This window comes from Ascaphus truei, chromosome 1 (genome assembly GCF_040206685.1).
Source record: "Ascaphus truei isolate aAscTru1 chromosome 1, aAscTru1.hap1, whole genome shotgun sequence".
Lineage (NCBI taxonomy): Eukaryota > Metazoa > Chordata > Amphibia > Anura > Ascaphidae > Ascaphus > Ascaphus truei.
The window spans coordinates 279,796,632-279,819,251 of record NC_134483.1 but is presented as its reverse complement, the minus strand read 5'-3'; the positions used below and the strand labels follow the sequence as shown (position 1 = coordinate 279,819,251).

General features: G+C 43.9%; 1 protein-coding gene across 15 annotated transcripts in view; it reads left to right on the top strand.

Moving 5' to 3' along the window:
* The window catches only part of LOC142497176 (HEAT repeat-containing protein 5B-like), a 63,096-nt gene that overhangs the window by 31,929 nt on the left and 8,547 nt on the right, over nt 1-22,620 (top strand). For 14 of the 15 annotated variants that reach the window (XR_012802201.1, XM_075604639.1, XM_075604684.1 and 11 more), the window contains 6 exons: nt 3,137-3,386; nt 8,038-8,193; nt 8,916-9,166; nt 13,376-13,487; nt 14,120-14,272; nt 21,200-21,299. Coding sequence is in view for 14 of the 15 variants with exons in the window: in XM_075604639.1 (XP_075460754.1) it covers nt 3,137-3,386; nt 8,038-8,193; nt 8,916-9,166; nt 13,376-13,487; nt 14,120-14,272; nt 21,200-21,299 (1,022 nt within the window). In the remaining variant the exon portion in view is untranslated. The remainder of the gene's footprint in view (nt 1-3,136; nt 3,387-8,037; nt 8,194-8,915; nt 9,167-13,375; nt 13,488-14,119; nt 14,273-21,199; nt 21,300-22,620) is intronic. The other variant, XM_075604700.1, reaches the window with a different exon arrangement.

Below are 22,620 nucleotides of genomic sequence, written 5' to 3'. Positions count from 1 at the left end.
CACACAGGGACCCTTCAACCAGTTCTCCATATCGGACAACATTTTGGAGTGGAAAGGTTACACGTTCGTGCGTGCATGCGTGCGTGCGCGTGTGTGTGTGTGTGTGTGTGTGTGTGTGTGTCGTAGCCCGAGAGGCAGATGGTGTCTCGGGCTACAATCCGGAGGTTCCCTCAGCTGGCGGTGGGCATTTAAAGCCGTACCATGACACAGTTATAAAGAAACGTTTATGTGATTTCTATTTAATCCATCTTGTAAGTGGGCATTGTCTTCCCCCCTACTTTTTATAATAAATCCAATTTTTCTGGTAATGCCCTAGGATTGTGCGCTGTTTCTTTTGTTATATATATATATATATATATATATATATATATATATATATATTGTGACATAGTCCAAAGATGTTAGGCAGCTTTCTGCCCCATTTTAGAGCAGAAAGTGCAGGAATAGTTAATGATCCGTTCCACAGCTTCCCATTAACTCAGGCAGCTGGATGGAAAATCCAGACCACAGATTACAATGGCTCTAGTTCTCCCTCACCTGCTCTTCTAATCACATGCACAGGTATTTAGAGCAGGGAGGTTTTGCATTTCACTCTCTCTCCTTGGAGCCTGGGGGCTGGGGGTGTCGCTACTCTCCTGCATCCAGTATCGAGGTTGACGGCCTCTCCACGTATGACAGTACCAGAGGATTTGCCTGGACCCCACGAACAGATAAGACAAAACAAATGATTACTGCTGTTGCTAAAAGACTGTGCTGTATCTTGTGTCCCTAAATGAGAGAGCATTGTTTTAAGCTGGGGAACCAGTTTAGTTGGCCAGCAGCTGTTAGAGAGACTGATTCTGATGTGTAGTTAGATCCCTGAAAGGGATAGGATTTGCTTATATGATTTTGGTTTTATTTCTTGAAATAACAGAGTGGGAAATATTGTAACACTGAAATGTGTGAACTGCTGAATGAAAGTATCTGAGTACCTCTAACCTACACATGTTAAAGCTGCAGTACCTTAATTGGATGAAAATAAAGCAGGCAGAAGCCTGAGTTAAGCAGCACAATACTTTGCATGATCCTGTTTGTTGTATAATTAACCCTAGAAGACTGTGTCGGGAAGAACCCAGACAGACGTCAGCACTACAAAAGAGGGGCGTTTGTCACAATATATACAAATGTTATCAAAGGTTTGTAAAATATTAAAATACATGTTAAATATTTAAATGAATTTTTTTATATATATATATATATATATATATATATATATATATATATAATATAAAAAATTTCATTTAAATATTTAACATGTATTTTAATATTTTACAAACCTTTGATAACATTTGTATTTAAATACATATTTAAGCTACCTTAAGTTACAAGTGTTTTCAGTTTGAAAAAACTGCATTTAGCTGCCTAAGCAACTAGTTGTATGAAATTAGCAGGAGCAGAGAGTCTTAAGGGCCACATGAAGGCTCTTTGCGGGCCCCATTTGACCTATGGGCAGGCAGTTGAAGAGCCTGGCTGTACACACAATGAAACCAAGCCAATGCATTTCTCTACCAAAGAGCTTGACCTAATTTTAGTACACCACAGAAAGTAATTTGTTTGAGATCACATGAAGCTTACACTAGATCTTTCACTAGGGGATCACCTGTCCTCGTGTCCACCACAGAGGTGACACTCGCCAGTAATTTGTAACTACTTCAAAAATGACTTCCATGCAATGAGGACACAAGGGAGAGATCTCGGCCATCAACAAAGAAAAACACAATCGTACTGTGCATTCTGTCAGTTCATTAGGTCACTTTTATGGGATGCTCATTGGGTTTGCAGTAAACTAAAATCCCACGTGATGCTAAGGTTTATTACAAAATAATGTCTCTCCTTCATGTTTGTTTTAGCTACTCTTGTTCTACATGCAGAATTGTCTCCACATTCTACAATAATATGCTAGATCACGGGTACACAAACTTCTGGTGCTGCCCCCCCCCCCTCTACCTTTTTGCTGCGGGGTCATGTGACCCTGATGCTGCGTTGCCATGACGGGCATCGAATGACGCAGTGGGGTCATGTGATGTCACATGCCATGGCTGAGTTGAGTTGCAGAGGCCTTGCGCGGTCCCCCGGCATTTAATTTAAATGCCTTGGGGAAGAGTGTGGGACCTCTGCAACCGCCTGCGCCACACCAGAAAAATCTTGTGCACCCCTGCACTAGACAGTGAAGAAAACCAAAATGGCCTTTTGACTGGTCACATTATTGCAAGCTTTTTCTATTGGTAAAGAATGGTGTTGTGAATAATAATGGAATCAAATCTTGTTCAATTTGTTAGCTTTGTTTTGTCATTTAAGTACTGGTTTATTGGGAATTGTAACCATGGGTTGATACCACTTTTACTGACCGTTTATAGATCTTTAATGCATGTTGGCTGCTCACTATCCCATTAAACTAGGCTTTTTATATGGAATTGAAAGACCTAAATGGCCCAGATTACTAAACGGTGCTTAGCCTTGATGTATTAATTTGACTGGGCCTGACGGTGCACTAAAATGTGTGTCCGCTGTGTAGAGCATTGTGCAGGTTTTGCATCTTGCATCTTGGCATGGTTTCGTCCCGCATTCAGTTGTGCTGCTGAATACCTACCCACATCATTTATATTAACTCCCACTCCACACACACCTTTTGTAAAGCACTGTATACACGGTGGGCTCTCCATTCATTTATATTCATACAGATTCACACACACACTCTTACATCACTAACTTTCAGGAGCCATTTAACACCTCTAGCCATAAATCACATCCACACACGGGGGAGGGACGAGCACAGATAACATTCCTAGAGACACTGTTTTTAAGTATACCCTTTGCTTGCTTCATTCATTGTAACATCGCCAGAAGAAGAGATCAGTGTATCTCGAAAGCTCGCACAAATAAAAGCATTTCGTTAGCCACAGAACGGTATCGTCTATTTATTTTTTGATTATTGAAGCTCGGCTAACACGGTACTGATACCTCTACATATATAATATATATATATATATTTAATATTTTTATTTTTTACAGTCCATGTAATGCTTCTTAAAACTGTTTCTATTTAATAACATCCTTTTAAAGTGGCTTGTTGACTTGACTTTTCTGTTGGTCACAGGCGTACGTGATTTTTGTCACGACACTAGGAGGCGAGTGGCTGGAGCGCAATTTTGCCACGTTCCTGTCTCACGTGCTTGACCTGCTCTCACACCCCAGTGCCACCCAGACGCATGTGGAGGCCGTGTACTCCCGGAGGTGCGTGTCCTTTATCCTGAGAGCCACCGTGGGCAGCCTACTAGGGGAGAAAGCCCAAAACGCAGCGGCTAAGGAGATCTGCCAGGCCATCAGTAAGCAGATGAAATCCGTGGGTAAGATGATTGTGTTTATTTTTTATTTTATCGTCCTGTTTTTGTTGAGGTTTTCAAGGTATAACAAAAGAGGGAGGGGGGGATGTAAAGGTAAGGATACATAAATAATGAGGGAATGGAGTGGGGAGTTGGGGGTGGGAGGGGTACAGCAGTTTAATGTTATAGCGCTCAAGTAAAGACATCAGCAAGTATAACTTTTTTATGGAGTGTAAACAGTCTATTTATGTGGAAGGCAATCCTGAGAGTCGTCAAGGAGGACACACACCTCATCGCCCAGGTAGGATGAATAAGGGGGGAAAAGTCTCTAGTTACAAAGATGATTGTGTGCTTTAAATCATTTTTTTTGTTTGTCTTCCTCTGTATCAATAAACTGCAAGTACAAATATAGGATAAGTATTTGTCATCCTAAATTAGCATAGGTTGAACTTGATGGATATGTCTTTTTCAACCTCCTCTACTATGTATGTAACTATGTAAAAAAAAAGTACAACAATCAAAGGCTGAAATATGATTTGCCTTTTTGCCACTTGAATATAAGAATTGGGGATACGTACAATGTAGTTTCTGTGTTCTCAATTGCCCATAAATGCAGATTTACTGAAAGCTGCTAAGATTTTAGGTACAATCGTTCTCAATTAACATGCTATTTTTTTTTTTTTTTTTAACAACATAACAATGAAATTGTCTCCTTTAAAGAATTGTTGCCATGATTATATGAAAGGGAAGGGGAGGGTTAATTCCCACTTGTGATGCTAACCAGGAGTAGGCAATGTTTGATCATGATATAAAAATATAATAATATAAACATCTTCATAGCATAGGACAGTTCATAAGACTCAGGATTCCAGATAGTCCAATGTTAAACACACTCCCATAGATTATGCCACTAGCCATATAGGTAAGTCTTATGTGGTGGTCTAGGTAACCGTGTGTGGGACTGATCACATAAATGAAGTAAATGGATTACTCACTGCTGACCTTGGGGATATCCTGGTCCTGTCCTGCGTGCTCCTACCAAGGAACAATTGAAGAGAGTACAGGGAAAACAGCAGTGCATCTGCTGCTGCTGCTGAAGATTGGAAACCACAAACTGCAAACCACAAAATATACTGCACCGACACACTTTATTCGAGCAAATACCCGGTATGTACCTGGCAGATACCTGGAATGCGCCGCTCCTCACCTCTGACAAGCCCCGTTGCATTTGCCTTCCCAGCCTGGGTTCATGCCTGGCTGCCGGGCGGCTGATCTGTTAAATGATAATGATTAGGATTTAATAGGCTGCAATGCTTCGCGTGTCTACCAGATGGCATAAATTCATGAATTGTAATGCAGTATATATATATGTACTGTGCAGTATTGCAGCCAGCGGGAATAAAATGCTTCAATCCCTGCCGGAAAATAACTCAATGCACTCGGGCAGAAAACAGTCACAAACCTCAATACACCCGGGTATACCCGAATTCGTGGGACTAGCCGAGCTCGAATAAAGTGTGTCACCAGTGTAAGAGATATATCGATGACCTGATCCTCATTTGGGACGGTACTATTGATATGTTAGGTACATTCATCGATATACTCAACACCAATCAGTTTAATCTGAACTTTACATTTGAAAATCACCCCACAAGTATAAATTATTTAGATGTACATTTATATATTGATTTATCCTGTACCATCCAGATGGAGGTGTACAGGAAAATCAATTCACGGAATACTTTTTTGAGATTTGACAGCAGTCATCCAAGGCCATTAATAAAAGGCATTCCAAAAAGTCAATATATGAGACTTAGAAGAATTTGTTCTTCGGATGAGACATTCATTGACCACTCTAGGAGCCTGACTGAGAGATTTAAACAACGTGGGTATGATGAACTAACTCTAAAAAATGCTTTTGAATCTGCATTAAAATCAAATAGGGATTGTCTTATTGCTAATTGTGGGGCTAAAACAATTAAAAAGACGGCTAAAAGGAATTTGAATCAAAACACAAATGACTTGGGAACCCCTTTTTTCATAACTAAATATAGCACACAAGCACAACAAATTAAGAGCATCATAAGCAGACATTGGAATATTTTACACCTTGACAATGATTTGATCCCGTTTATCAAACAGGGTCCAAGAACAGTGTTTACGAAAGCAAAAACACTTGGAAATTATCTTTCCCCCAGTCTCTTTACTCCCAATGTTCAAACTACTACATTGATAAAAACAAAAGGCTTTTTCAGATGTGGCCAATGTAAGATCTGCAAATATGCAAGGCCAGCCAAAAACATTGAAGTTCACAGATTAAAAAAACCCTATGAGATCAGTACTTTCATAAATTGCAATACACAATTTGTAGTTTATTATATTTGGTGTAAGTGCTCTAAGGGATACATTGGCAGGACAATAAGACCATTAAAACAGCGAATAATGGAACACGTGAGATACATCAGAATCAAAGACATACAACATCCAGTGTCAAGACATTTTGTAGAATATCCCCAGGGCGGGCTATTAAATTTCAAATTCATGGCAATTGAGTATGTAGAAATGTTAAAAAGAGGGGGTGACAGGCTAAACATCTTAAATAAACGTGAGATGTATTGGATGTTTCAATTTAATACCAGGACCCCTCAAGGGCTCAATGTAGACTGGGAACTGCAGCATTTTTTATAAAGAGGGTAAAAGAATGACTTAAGTAAAGAGTCTGTGATTATAAAAGACACAAGTTTGGAATACGTGCAATATTGTTTGATCCAATTATACCTAATATTGAAAGTTACACCACGGTATAATGAGTTTATCAAATTGATTATTTTAATCAAATGATATTCAAGGCTAAGTGTCCTTATTTCAAGAATACAAATGTATTGAAATTAATTCCTTATCTTAGCTTAAACTTGTAAATTGTACTGCACCTAGATCCGTGTTTGATGGTACAATCATTTTTGATCTTCTTGTAACCATATAGTCCATAGGACCCTATCCTGCTAAACTACAATGTCATTTTGAATATCATTATGTTTAACTAGAAAGATTTAGCATGATCTAGATATCATGCATATGTGGCAATTATTCCTAACTTAGGTTCTAACTGTATATATTTTCTTTGTGTACTGTGAGGGTAATACACAGCAATTTGTGTGTTTTTATGTACTACTCCACTATAGTGTTAATAGTGGTTTTTTAATTGTCTTACTTCATTATATGGATCATTGTTCCTTTATATATTGCAGTGTTGAACAGTGCTAGACATACTGATTTAATGTGTCTTGAGCGATGATCCTAATGTTATTTGTTCTTAGGAGTATACCCACCATTTCCTTTTCTTGGATAAAGCTGTCAGTCAGTCTTTGTTTACATTTAGGACGTCCCGTTTTTTAAGGCCTATGATTGGCCAGAAGGGACGTCGCGTCATCAAGGGGAGGATACATTCACCTCCCATGCAATTGCACTGTGAAGCACAGCTGGGTTTGCTTCAGGCTAATGTGCCTTACACCAGCTAGAGGGGAGTGACGCCTCCCACGCTTCCGATTGGCCCAAATTACACAGCGTCATAGGAGAGGAGAGGGAATTGTGGGTATTTAAGTATGTGATCGTTGTAAGTGATTTTACTCTTTGATAAAGCGTGGGATACCACGGGAAACGCGTCAGAGTGTTCTTTTTGGCTGTTACTATGCCCTAAAATAAATTTTTGCACCTAGGATATTTTGTGGTTTGCAGTTTGTGGTTTCCAATCTTCAGCAGCAGCAGCAGCAGATGCACCGCCGTTTTCCCTGTACTCTCTTCAATTGCCATGATCAGTGGTTGACAAATCACCAAAAAATCTACTCGCCACACAAAAAAATCTACTCGCCACCTAGTACCGAACGTGTGCTGCTTGGGCCAATATTTACTCGCCCGGGGGTTAAATCCACTCGCCCGGGGCGAGCAAATGTATAGGTTTGTCGAACACTGGCCATGATTATAGCAAACATTTGGCTGTGCGGGTTTAATTGGAAATGAAGAGAAGTTTTCTTTTTCAATGGGTGAATCTGAACAATGGAGAGCTTGAAATTCGACCATTTTCTTTACCCCTAGCTCACACATGTCCCTGTTGACGGGCAGTAAAGATAAGGAAGGAGGGAGTTAGCCGCGCAGGCCCCTGTTCAACAAGTCCTCGTCCTCTGTCTCCGCTCACCATGTTTACAACCTAACTTTAAAAAGTGCATACAAATACGTACTGTACAAGTGTTTGTTTATATTTATTTTAAAGTAAATCACTCCTATTTACTTGAATGGGCAGGATGGTGCTTTATTGCTTAGCACTGCTTCATAAATATGGCCTCTAAAACATGTAATTGCCTTTCGTTCACTTTCATCCTAAAAGGGATTGCACCTTTTTGCCGGTTGGTTGGTTACCAGGATTTTATCTTCATTTACAGAGCAGCGGCCCTTCATGGAAATACTGGAACAGCTGATTTTCCTAGCCTGATACGATTACTCTTTCTTAGAACCTTATTTGTTGCACTGTCCTACATTTTATGTAATGCCCAATATTGGCATAAACAATTTAGAATCTTACTCCTGTTTATTTAGATCCTTTTTATGGTCGTGCTCGATATGAAATATCAACTTTTGCGGTGTAATTGTGCTGTTTCGTGTTTTTTTTGTTGTTGTTTAGAAGCTGTGGTGAATGATGCCAACAATGAAAATAAAGGCGGATCTGCCGACGTTTCTGCCACTCAGCATGTCATGGTGTGTGCCCTGCAGGAGCTGGGGAGTCTGGTACAAAGCCTGAACTCCACAGCATCACCTCTCATACTGGAGCCTTCTATAGGTAACTGCAGCCAGATGCACAGCAGGCGTAATTTATACAAACAGTAGATTGTATTGATAAGAATTTGTCACGTACGCCGCACCCTTGAGCACATGATTTCTGTGTGTGAAAAGGGTTAATACATCTGGCGGTCCAGCTGACTTGCCAACCTTCCCGCAATTCCCTCAAAACGAGCAATATCTCCCCAAAAAAACTCAATACGCTGCCACCACAAAGAATAAATGAAGGGCTTGCTCCCTGGAGTTCACAGCCCTTGTTTACTGGAAAAATATGTAACAATGTAGCAAAATGTGTCAGAAAATACAGTTTATCTCTTCTAAAAGGTTACAAGGTTCAATTATAGCTCCAAAACAGTACTTATTCCATTTTAGGTATAATGTACGAAAAGTGGTTAACTGATTGTTTAAAGAAAAAGCGTTTCAAAGACCGTTTCAGAAAATAATGGGATAAAAACAGAAAACTTAAATACGTTCTCACATGCTAAAGTCCTTAAGAGGATATGAAGAAATATGAGAATCCACCTGTTATTTGGCCTAACACCCCTCTATGTTGAACCTCTTCAGCCTACACCTGCGTTGCCCCAAAGGCTATTTTTAAAACAAGCCAAATCAAGAAAACTGCTTAGCACATAAAGCTGAAACTACCATGTGAGTGCAGTTTGTCTTCGTGTTTCCCCTTTGCACTGCTATGAAGTGTTTCAACCTTTTGCCGTTTGTATTTAGGACTTTTGGACACAGTGACGTCTGTCCTCCTTCACCCCAGCATGGCAGCCAGACTCGCAGCTGCATGGTGCCTGCGCTGTGTTGCTGTGGCACTACCCTTTCAGCTTACACCGCTGCTGGACAGGTGTGTAGAAAGACTAAACAACTTGAAGAATTCCCCTGAAGCGGTTAGCGGTTACAGCTTTGCAATGGCTGCTCTACTAGGCGGTGTACATCAGTGTCCTTTGGGTATTCCTCACGCCAAAGGAAAGGTAAGAAACAAAATGTATCTGGTCTTTCAATACTTAATGGGCCATAATTACTAGGTTACTGTAAGCCTTGCAGCTTAGCACCGCTTGGTAAATATTGCTCATTGTTTATGTCTCTCACAAACTGTGTGTCTGTGCATGTGTGTACAGGCATACCCCGCTTTAATATACGCAATGGGACCGGAGCATGTATGTAAAGTGAAAATGTACTTATAGTGAAGCACTACCTTTTTTCCACTTTACAATGCATGTACTGTACTGCAAACATCATATATGTGCATAACTGATGTAAATAATGCATTTGTAACCAAAATAAATACAGTAGGCTTTATTGAAATAAAATCTTTAATGTCAGCTGATTTTTCTTATGTGCTGACAGATACAACATGGATGAATGGAAAATTATTTTAAAAATATGTAGGAAGGATGAAGGAGAGGGCATATATGCTACTGTACAGTATTTTTACTGAAAGGGCATGAAGTTGAGGTGCATTTATTTGACTGACTGATATATTTTTGGGACTTATTTTTTGTGACTTTGGTGAAAACAGTACAGTACAATACTGTACAGTACTGTACAGTGTTTTACAATGCTGTGCTTCCTTAGGCCGTGCGTATAGTGCCCGCGACCGGCGACGTCACCCATCATAGCTAGCGAAAGTTATATGCACCCGGGCATTTGATTTGTTCAGGGGCTGTCACATGAGGTGACAGCCCTTGAAAATCAAATATTCCCGGCTTCCAAAGTCCGCTCCGTCGCATTGCCGCTCTCGCGCTTACTATAAGCGCACGCGGCGGCGGCGGCAATGTGTTTGTTTTTGGGTGGCATCGCCGGCACTATATGCACGGCCTTACTCAGGTCCTTGATCAGCTTGGCTTGCACGCACTCCCTCAGTCACGCACACACTCCCTCTGTCACACAATCTCTCACGCACTCCCTCAGTCACACAATCTCTCACGCACTCCCTCAGTCACACAATCTCTCACGCACTCCCTCAGTCACACAATCTCTCACGCACTCCCTCAGTCACACAATCTCTCACGCACTCCCTCAGTCACACAATCTCTCACGCACTCCCTCAGTCACACAATCTCTCACGCACTCCCTCAGTCACACAATCTCTCACGCACTCCCTCAGTCACACAATCTCTCACGCACTCCCTCAGTCACACAATCTCTCACGCACTCTCACTCAGTCACGCATGCACACGCACTTAGTCACGCACGCACTCTGTCACGCACGCACGTGCACTCAGACACGTGCAGACACACGTGCAGACACACGTGCAGACACACGTGCAGACACACGTGCAGACACACGTGCAGACACACGCGCAGACACACGCGCAGACACACGCGCAGACACACGCGCACACACACGCAGACAGACTGGCACACACACGCAGACAGACACACACACACGCAGACAGACACACACACGCAGACAGACACACACACGCAGACAGACACACACACGCAGACAGACACACACACGCAGACAGACACACACACGCAGACAGACACACACACGCAGACACACACACACACACGCAGACACACACACACACACGCAGACACACACACACACGCAGACACACGCACACGCAGACACACGCAGACACACACACACGCAGACACACACACACGCAGACACACACACACACGCAGACAGACACACACACGCAGACAGACACACACACGCAGACAGACACACACACGCAGACAGACACACACACACGCAGACAGACACACACACACGCAGACAGACACACACACGCAGACAGACACACACACACGCAGACAGACACACACACACGCAGACAGACACACACACACGCAGACAGACACACACACACTCAGACAGACACACACACACTCAGACAGACACACACACACTCAGACAGACACACACACACTCAGACAGACACACACACACTCAGACAGACACACACACACTCAGACAGACACACACACACTCAGACAGACACACACACACTCAGACAGACACACACACACTCAGACAGACACACACACACTCAGACAGACACACACACACTCAGATAGACACACACACACTCAGATAGACACACACACACTCAGATAGACACACTCAGACACTCAGGCAGACACACACACTCAGACACACACACACTCAGACAGACACACACACACACACTCAGACAGACACACACACACACACACAGACACACACACACAGACAGACACAGAAACACACACAGACAGACACAGAAACACACCCAGACAGACACAGAAACACAGACAGACACACACACACACTCAGACAGACACACACACACACTCAGACAGACACACACACACACAGACAGACACAGAAACACACACACACAGACAGACACAGAAACACACACACACAGACAGACACATACACAAGCACAGAATGCAGTAGAAGAGCACCTCCTCCTCCTCCCCGTAGCCTGTAACTCACATGCAAAGTTCCATTCTACAGCAGCAGCAGGCTAGAGCGAGCTCTGAGGAGGGAGGAGGGAGGAGGGAGGAGGAGGAGAGCGGAGGGAGAAAAGCAAGGAGCTGCAGTGCGGGCGGAATCACTGCTATAGCAGCTGATTGATGGTGCGCCCGATCTCCCCGTTCCCCCTGCCATCTGGCCGCGTTCCCCCTTACCTGCACTCCCACTCAGTTAGGGACCACAATGAAGGAGGTAGCAGTATTGATGAGAGGTGCGCACGCACGCACGCACGCCACCCCCTGGTGTCCGTACTCGCTAAGCATGCGTACGTACAAAGGTGTATGGTGTAACTAAAAATAAATGTACGTACTTGCGAGTGTACGTAAAGTGGGTGTACGTAAAACGGGGTATGCCTGTATTTATATGTGTATATACCGTACTCGTTCAGCCTAATAGACATTACTGAAACTTGGCTAACACCACCTGTTACTATCTCACCTGCTGCACTGTCTTACAGTGGCCTTTCCTTTAGTCATACCCCTGACCAGGGAGCAGACATGGTGGAGGAGGCCTTCTTCTCTCTCATTGATGCACTTTCCAAGTAATACCCCCTTGTCCTTCCCTCTCGTTACCCTCATTTGAAAAAAACACTCCCCTGTCTCTCCGTATTGCAGACAATTTTGTTGCCTGGCTTCCACACCTGCTCATTCCTGACTTCCTCACTCATTCTAGCAGACTTTAATATTCCTATTGATAACCCTAATACTCCAGCTTCCTCTTATTTCCTCTTTGACCTCATTCTTTGGTCTCTGAGCGGTTGTCCAGCTCTGCTTCACATTGTGATGGTTACTTGCTTAATATTATGTTCTGTTGTCTCTGTTCCCTCACTAAATGTCAATGGAGGAAATCACTCTCAAAAGCTGATTTATGCACCGCAAATTAATTCTCTTTGCCTGTAATTCTGCCCAAATCCTTTCTAAACAAAACTACTTTTACTCTCACATATCTACTATCCACCAATTCACAATGTCTGTTTTCAACTTTCAACTCTCTTTGTCCTTCCACCCAAGGTCCCACTTCTGGCCTTATAGCTCAAGATCTAGCTAACCACTTTAGAGATGAAATCAACGCTATTCGACACGACTTTGTCAAGCCACATCCACACCAGTTACCAAGGAGAAAGTCTCCCATCTTCTCCCCTCACCCCCCCTCTACAATTTTCTCTCTCAATCCTCTCATCTCCTGACCTCTCCTCTTTCATTCCAATTGTGTGTAACTGTTTTTCTGCTATTTGCTCGTGGATGTCCCATTATCATCTCTAACCTAACATGTCAAAAACAGAGCTTATCAGTTCCCTTCCTTCTAACCCTACATCTGTACCTAATTTCTCAATTGAATTGTAAGTCTCCACTATACTTTGTAGACTCCAAGCTAGATGCACGGGTGTCATTTTTGTACTCCTCCCTCACCCCTCACAATCAGTACCTCGCCAAATTTTGTTTCCATTTCTGCAATATTGCCAATCTACATCCCTTCCTCACCTTTCTGACCTAATTTCCAAGTTATTTCTCAAATGCAATCTACTTTGTGCTCATGCTCTAGGTCTCTTCACTTCCATGGCAACTAAACCCATGCTAAGCAATCCAACACATGCTATTATGCACTGCAGCAGTTTAGTGAAGGTTATTCTGGTTCCTGAGTATTACTGTTGCCAATCTGTATACTGTATGAAGTCCGTCTCATTATTTTGATTTTGTTGTTGCAGATGGTTGTCAGCATAGCCGAAGACTTGTTACGCACTGCTTCACAAAATAGCAGACTATCGTTACAACGCACGCAGGCTGGATGGCTATTGCTTGGAGCTCTAATGACATTAGGTACGTACGCTGCTCTGCATCTTCTCTGTACCCTTCCTGTTTGAGAGATGCACAAAGTAGAAACCAAGCACAAGGAATACCTGCTTTTGGCTGGGGTTCATCGGGGTATCGCACCCCAATCCGTTGGTAATTGCATCACAGCCGGATGAATCCCTGTCTTGCTATGTAACTCATTTCTATGGCAAAAGTTGAATTTCTGTAACTTGGAATAATAGAAAAGGATAATGGAAAAGTGTGCATCGCTCATAGGCGCTTTTTGGGAACAGAGTAGTTGGGTTAGTGATAATATAATGTGGTGCCTGATCCATAAACCTACTTCCTTTGTATTTATCATCAAGCTAACACTCTCTCTCAGAACCTGAATAGATGGGCTGCTGTAAGCTGAGTACTGCACTGGTTATACCGTCTGAAGCTCCCTCTTATTTAGCTCCCCATAGTCCCCGCATTTTTTCAAATAAATGTGAGTGTTGTGAGTACTTGTTTGTTTTTGTTCTTCTCTGTAGTAAAAGCTTGTCATATCCTTGCCAAACATACATGGAGACAAGTCTTGTCTGCTCACATCCTTTCCGTTCACAGTCCATTGCTATAGTCCCTATGGCTTCTCACCAATTTCTTGTCTCAAACTTACACAGGCCCCTCAGTTGTGCGATACCATCTCCCTAAGATGCTTCTGCTTTGGCGAAATGTGTTTCCTCGTTCCTTAAAAGAGTTGGAGGCAGAGAAAGCCAGAGGAGACTCTTTTACTTGGCAGGTGACTCTGGAAGGTCGCGCTGGAGCTCTCTGTGGTAAGAAGCAGGATGGTACACCCCCGATTTCCTTATTGGTGCAGTCCGATTTAGGAATAAAAATGAATTGATGTTTAATTGGGTAATTCTATAGTTCAACGTTTTAGTAGCCGCATTGGTGCTGGAGAAGTGTAAATGTGTTGTAGGCTGTGATACCTTTTTTAGTGGAAAAACAGAGTCCTCCATAGATGAAATTATAGTGTACAGAGCTTTCGAAACTTCAAAAGTTTATTTTTCTAGTGTACAATGAAAATTAAACCTCTGTACACTAACTTAATCTATGAAAAACTCTTTGTCCGCTAAAAGGTATCACAGCCTAATATGGGTCTAGTCTGAGTAATAAAAAATAAATAAAAAAATAGACCTGTATTTAAATATGTAAGCATTGTAAGCTGTTCGGGGAAAGGACTCCTTTTCCTAATGTCTACTTTTATTCCTATCATGTATCTTATTATGATGTCAGGTGTATTACTACTGCAAAGCGCTATGTACTTGGATGGGCGCTATAAAGATGTATGCATGTGTGTGTGTATATATGTATGTGTATATGTATATATATATATATATATATATATATATATATATATATATATGTATATGTATTGTGACAGAAACCAGGGGATGGTAATAAATTCCATATATAGGGCTCCCAGGATACTGAACAGTTTCTATCCTGTCTGGCCTGGGAGTGCAGCCTTATAATACATGCACTCCATCCCACAGTTTTGGGCAAGCGCTGGAACTGAGGGATTTCTGTCACCTGTCATGCTAATTAGAAATCAGGTATGTAAGACTGATTTCCTGTTTGCTCTTGTCTCTTCTCCAGAGCCTGGAAGGCTGCTGAACACAGTGGGGAGAAGCCCCTTCCCCACACAGGTTCAATTTTTCTATTCATTTGGCTAACTCTGCAAAAGTACCTTGTTTTGTTGTTGGAAAGTGGAAAAGCCACTTCCACCCTGAGTTAGGGAAATCTAAGTTAAGTTATCGCTCAGGTGAGCAGCTTTTTGTTTTGATGTGTTTTGTTGTATGCACTGTGGCAGTCTCAGTGCCTGGGACTGAATAAACCAGGCACAGCCTGTTTAAAGGAACAGTACGTGACGCCTCCTCATTTAACCTACCCCAAAAGACCGTGTTCTAACCGTCCCGGACAAGCAGCGGAGCCCCGGAGTAAGCTGTTTGTCACATATGGTGGAGAATGCGGGCAGAACACTAAAAGGTCTGGGGGTTAAAGAACTTTAAAAAAAAAAAAAAAAAAGGTTTTTTTCTCTCTCTCCAAACAAGATGGAAGACGTGGTGAGTGCGCTGGTACGCAATGTCGCTGTCCAGAAAGACGCGAATGAAGCCCTGCAACAGGCGAATGCAAACAAGCAAGAGACAAACCGCTTGCTGAGAGAGGAGCAACAGCGGTTCGCTCAGGGCTTACAGCAGGAACTCGAGATCCTGAGGGGGACTATCAGTAACCTTCCACTGGCAGCGGCAGCCCCAGTTCCGAAAATGACCAGGGCAAGCCACTACCTTCAGAAGATGGGACCCTCGGATGATGTGGAAGCCTATCTTCTCACGTTTGAACGCACGGCACAGAGAGAGGGATGGCCAGAAGCTGAGTGGGCTGGTCTAATCGCACCCTTCCTAAGCGGCGAACCCCAGAAGGCTTACTTTGATCTAGAGCCAGCCGAAGCTAACGTCTATGCAAAATTGAAGTTCGAGATCCTCGCCCGCCTCGGCGTAACCACGGCTGTTCGCGCCCAAAGGTTTCACGCATGGTCCTTCACGATGGATAAAGCCACCCGAAGCCAGATGTATGACCTCATCCACCTCGCCCGGAAGTGGCTACAACCCGAGATCAACTCAGCAAGCCACATCGTGGAACGGTTGGTCATGGACCAGTTCTTGAGGAAACTTCCCTCTGCCTTACGCCATTGGGTCAGTCGGAGTGACCCCCACAATGCGGATGAGCTTGTGGCCCTCGTAGAAAGGTACAATGCAGCAGGAGAGCACCCGCAACCCACAGTCGTGGAGCAACCCCACTACCCGAGGTTCCAGGACTCTTCCAGAGACGGTAAAAGGGTACCGGGGTTAAGGGGAGCTGAAGAGCGGCGACCACCTTCACGCAGCACCAGCAACAGTGGTTCGCACACTAAGGGCAATAGCCAACATGGGGAGCCGGGAAAAGGCTCTAAGTGGGACACAGACTATGTACCTAAATGTGTAAATTGTCATGAGAGGGGCCACACAGCAAAAATCTGCCCACTAAATGATGAGCCCATGCAATGCAACAGCGTGGAACCTTATTCGCTGTTGTCCCAATGTATGCGCCCTAGCCCAGAGGACCCCTTGAATAACCATCTGTGGGCATCTGTAAAGGTTAATGGTAGGAGGGTTCGGGCACTTCTGGACTCTGGGAGCATGGTCACACTAGTGTCCGAATACCTCTTGCCCATTAAGAAGAAACAGGGAAACAGTTCACAAAGAATGGCAATTTGTTGTATACATGGGGATAATCATGAATATTCCACTGTTGATGTTTTTTTTGAAACAGCGTTTGGTTCTTTAGATTTCATGGTGGGTATTGTACCCAAACTGGCACATGATGTGTTAATAGGGACCAACTTTCCCCATTTTCTAAAAATGTGGTCCCCCTCTCAGAATAGCGCCCAGAGTTCAATAGCGGACCATAACGAAGTATTAGAAGAAATAAATCCTTTCCCGTTTTCAGAAATGGAGGTTGACGAGGGCCCAAATAAGAAGGGGGAAAAGGAGGAGTGCTGTAAAATTCCCTTCCCCATCACTACTTTGGTAGGGAATACCCCAAATCAGGATGTTGATCAGACACTTACCACCCCAGAACCGGATAAGACCCTCGCTGACCTAGAGGTCAGTCCTGGGAGTTTTAAGAAGGCCCAGTGGGAGGACCCCACATTAGAGGTAGCAAGGGGAAATATACGGGACCTGAATAGTACTCTTGGCCAACCAGATAGGTCGCTTGCTTACCCCTACTTCGAGGTAGAGAACGACCTAGTATATCGGGTTGATAAAAGAAAATCAGTTACAACTAAACAATTGTTGGTACCACGGACATTCCGTAATGTAGTGTTACACCTCGCACATAGTCATCCATTGGGGGGACACCTAGGGGTGGAAAAGACAAAAGAAAAGGTTCTCCGAAGCTTCTATTGGCCTGGGGTTCTGGCAGAAATTACGAATTATTGTTCCTCATGCCCAGCATGTCAGATCACCGCCCCGTTCAAGGCGTACCGCAGCCCATTGGTAGCCCTTCCCATAATAGAGGTACCATTTGACCGGATTGCTATGGATCTAGTAGGACCCCTAATAAAGTCTGCTAGGGGACATCAGCATATATTGGTAATATTAGATTATGCCACCCGATATCCGGAGGCAGTTCCCCTACGTAGCACCTCTGCCAAAAACATAGCAAAAGAGTTAGTAGTTCTGTTTTCCCGGGTTGGAATTCCTAAAGAGATTCTATCTGACCAGGGAACACCGTTTATGTCCCAAGTAACAAAAGAGTTATGTAAACTCCTAAAAATCAAGCACCTCAGAACCTCAGTCTATCATCCACAAACAGATGGTTTAGTGGAAAGGTTCAATAAAACCTTAAAGAGCATGTTACGGCGGGCGGTCGATAAAGATGGGAAAAACTGGGATTGTTTGTTACCGTACCTGTTATTTGCCATTAGGGAAGTTCCCCAATCATCCACAGGCTTCTCCCCATTTGAACTATTGTATGGCCGACACCCAAGGGGCTTACTGGATATAGCCAAAGAGACTTGGGAACACGAGGTTACCCCTTACAGAAGTGTAATAGAGCATGTTGCCCAGATGCAGGACCGCATTGCTGCAGTCCTACCCATAGTGAGGGAACACATGGAGAAAGCTCAAGAAGCACAGAGGAATACGTATAATAAGGGTGCTAGGGTCAGAATTTTTTTTCCAGGTGATAGGGTACTAGTTCTGGTTCCCACCGTGGAAAGTAAATTCCTTGCTAAATGGCATGGGCCATATGAGGTCTTGGAAAGAGTGGGAGAAGTAAATTATAAGGTAAGACAGCCAGGTAGGAGGAAACCTGAGCAAATTTACCATATAAACCTACTCAAGCCCTGGAAAGATAGAGAAGTCTTGTCAACCCTAGTAACCCCAGGTCCGTCAGAGAGTCAAGAAACTGACCCAGAGGTTAGCATAGCTGAAACCCTGTCCGTTCATCAGAAACAAGAGGTTCAGAATTTAGTGAGCAGAAACAAAGAAATCTTCTCTACACAGCCAGGTAGAACTAGCATAATTGAACATGACCTAGTCTCTGAACCGGGGGTCCGAGTTAACCTTAAACCGTACCGAATCCCAGAGGCCAAAAGAGAGGCTATAAGTTTAGAGGTTAAAAAAATGCTAAAACTAGGCGTAATTGAGGAATCCCAAAGTGGGTGGAACAGCCCTATAGTCTTAGTCCCAAAGCCAGATGGTACAACAAGGTTTTGTAATGACTACCGGAAACTAAACGCGGTGTCAAAATTTGATACTTACCCTATGCCCAGGGTAGATGAACTTGTAGAGAGACTGGGTAAAGCCCGATATCTCACAACCCTAGACCTATCAAAAGGGTACTGGCAGGTTCCCCTCACAGAAAGGGCAAAAGAAAAGACAGCCTTCTCAACCCCAGACGGCCTCTTTCAGTATAGGGTGCTGCCTTTTGGCTTACATGGAGCTCCCGCCACATTCCAAAGAATGATGGATAAAATTTTAAAACCACATGCTCGGTATGCTGCTGCCTACCTGGATGATGTGGTAATCCATAGTGAAGATTGGCAATCCCACCTTCCAAAGGTCCAAGCTGTGCTCGACGCAGTTCGGTCTGCTGGACTAACTGCTAACCCCGCTAAATGCACCATTGGTCTGGAGGAGGCCAAGTATCTGGGGTATTCTATTGGCAGAGGTTTACTCAAACCCCAAACACTCAAAGTGGAGGCGATACAAGGTTGGCCAAGGCCAGTTACAAAAAAACAAGTAAGGACCTTTTTGGGGTTAATTGGGTACTATAGAAGGTTTATTCCCAATTTTGCGACTAAGGCAACCCCACTAACCGACCTCACAAAAGCAAGAGGACCACTTATGGTAAAGTGGTCCCCCGAAACCGAACAGGCCTTTAGAAGCCTTAAAGAAGCTCTCTGTGCCCAACCAGTGTTGGTCACACCTGACTTCTCCAAAGAGTTCGTAGTCCAAACCGACGCATCTGAGGTAGGGCTGGGGGCGGTACTCTCCCAGGAGTCTCAAGGTGAGGAACACCCCATCCTTTATTTAAGTAGGAAACTAAATCCCCAGGAGAAAAATTACTCCATAGTAGAGAAAGAGTGTCTCGCAATAAAGTGGGCTGTAGAGACGCACAAATACTACCTGTTGGGGAGAAAATTCCGGTTGGTCACAGATCATGCACCCCTTACCTGGATTTGTCAAAACAGGGAAAAGAATGCTAGAGTGACCAGGTGGTTCCTAAGCCTACAACCCTTTAAATTTTCTGTGGAACACAGGTCAGGGCACAAACATGGCAATGCTGACGGGTTGTCAAGGATGCACTCCCTAATATCCATGGTCGCTCATCCCTCAGGGTCTGAGCTGGGGGGGAGGATATGTGACAGAAACCAGGGGATGGTAATAAATTCCATATATAGGGCTCCCAGGATACTGAACAGTTTCTATCCTGTCTGGCCTAGGAGTGCAGCCTTATAATACATGCACTCCATCCCACAGTTTTGGGCAAGCGCTGGAACTGAGGGATTTCTGTCACCTGTCATGCTAATTAGAAATCAGGTATGTAAGACTGATTTCCTGTTTGCTCTTGTCTCTTCTCCAGAGCCTGGAAGGCTGCTGAACACAGTGGGGAGAAGCCCCTTCCCCACACAGGTTCAATTGTTCTATTCATTTGGCTAACTCTGCAAAAGTACCTTGTTTTGTTGTTGGAAAGTGGAAAAGCCACTTCCACCCTGAGTTAGGGAAATCTAAGTTAAGTTATCGCTCAGGTGAGCAGCTTTTGTTTTGATGTGTTTTGTTGTATGCACTGTGGCAGTCTCAGTGCCTGGGACTGAATAAACCAGGCACAGCCTGTTTAAAGGAACAGTACGTGACGCCTCCTCATTTAACCTACCCCAAAAGACCGTGTTCTAACCGTCCCGGACAAGCAGCGGAGCCCCGGAGTAAGCTGTTTGTCACAGTATGTATATATGTGTGTATAAATGTATAGTATACACATTGTTTTGTGTATTATACACACGTTTTTTTAATTTCAGTAATGTTTCAGTTGGATCTATAAATGCCATTAATTAAATGTTTTCCATTTGTACAGCAGAATAAATCATGAATCATCTATGTTAATATATTTTGATGAAAGATGAGTATGCTGCAGGACGCAGTGTGTCAGGGCACAGCCAAAGATGATCAGGATAACAGCTTGTGGTTAAAAGGTTTACCTTTTACCTGTTATCCTGATCATCTTTGGCTGTGCCCTGACACACTGCGTCCTGCAGCATACTCATCTACTCATCAACATCACGGATGCACGCCACCAACAAGAAGAAGACAGGCTTTTCTCATGTGAGTTTTTTTTCCTTTTCTTTGCTGGAAGGTGTATTTTCATGGTGGTTGCAAGCGTGTGTGACATTGTCCTCATTAGGAGTAATGTGTTGGAGCTAATCATTCTCCACTCACAGCACCCCTAGGACTTCAATATATATGTCTTATACACTACGCTCACCTATACACCCATTACTCACAGTTATATCAGACGCCTGCATCACTATATCTTCAATCAAGAAAGTCTACATTGACATTATTACAAATATTCCTCTACAGTTATTCTGAGCACTATTGATGAACTTTGTTCCTCTATTTGATATTTTGATGAAACATTGACTATTTTTCAAGCTATGCGGAGTTTTGTTGCTCACTGCCCTGAGCTGCTCACTGAGGATGTGATCAGGAAGTTGATGACACCCATTGAATGTGCCTTGACCATGATGTCACAGTAAGTAATTGGGGCATGGCTGGATAAAATGCTTAAGTTATGCAGTTTAATTAGTCTTTACATCTAAATCTCATTTAAATCAGGAACCTGCACCATTGAATTTGTATTTATTTTTTTGCGTGCTTGTAATTGGAACCAGGGAAATTTGGTGGAAAAGACAAATAGTTGGTAACTACTACAGATGCAGCGGCCATTATCCGAACATTTACCTGGGTACATTTTGTGTTGTGCCGCGTGTAGGCTGCGATATATTCACAAGTTTTGCCGCTGCAAACGGCCCATCGGATAAACACAGCAGGGGTCCCTGCTGTGTGAATCCTGCCGGGATCTGCCTCTCTTTAATAGACGCGCAGTAAGAGGCTGAATCAGTCACTAACTGCGCACCTCTCATAGGCGATCACGGGGGGGTTTATTTAATTGTAAACATTACAGTATCGTAGCAGGGGGTCTCCGGAGCTGAAACGCATTGGTTTCAAGTCCGGGGATCCCCTGCTTCCCGAGATACAGGCCCCGTTATAGGGTGCCGGTATCTCCTATGCATGGAAATGTCCCGATCACGTGACGCGAGACATTTACATGCATAAGAGATACCGGCACCCCATAACGGGGCCTGTATCTTGGGAAGTAGGGTGTCCCTGGACTTGAAATCAATGCGGTTCAGCTACAGAGACCCCCTGCTACATTACTGTAATATTTAAAATTAAATAAACCCCCCGCGATCGCCTGTGAGAGGCGCGCACTGTGAGTGTGACTGATTCAGCCTATCTCTTACTGTGCGTCTATTACAGAAAGGCAGACCCCGGTAGGACTCACACAGCAGGGACCCCTGCTGTGTTAATCCGATGGGCCATTATAGTCTGCCCGGCAAAACTTGTGCGGATCACGGTGAGATCTCGAAATCCATTTCGAGATTTGTTCGAATAACGGCCGCTGCATCTATACTTCAGTGTAACAAGCTAATGAAACTCTGTTTTCCAAATAGTGGAGTGTTTCACTGATGTCAGAACTACTGACTAGATCAGCGGTGCGCAAACTGTGGGGCGCGACCCCCAGGGGGGGCGCGACACTGCCGACGGGGGGCACGGGGTTTACAGAGGCCCCGCGCGCTTCCCGAAGGCACTTAAATTAAGTGCCGGGGGAGCTGCAGGGCCTCTGTAAACCTAACTTACCGTGGCTCCGGCGGCTTCCTCCCTGCAGCGCCATGGCAACGCGGCGTCAAAATGACGCTGCGTGGTCATGTGACGTCACGTTGCTATGGCAACGTGACGTCATTACGCCGGAGCGCGGGTAAGTTGGGGTTGGGGGGGACGCGGGAGTGAGG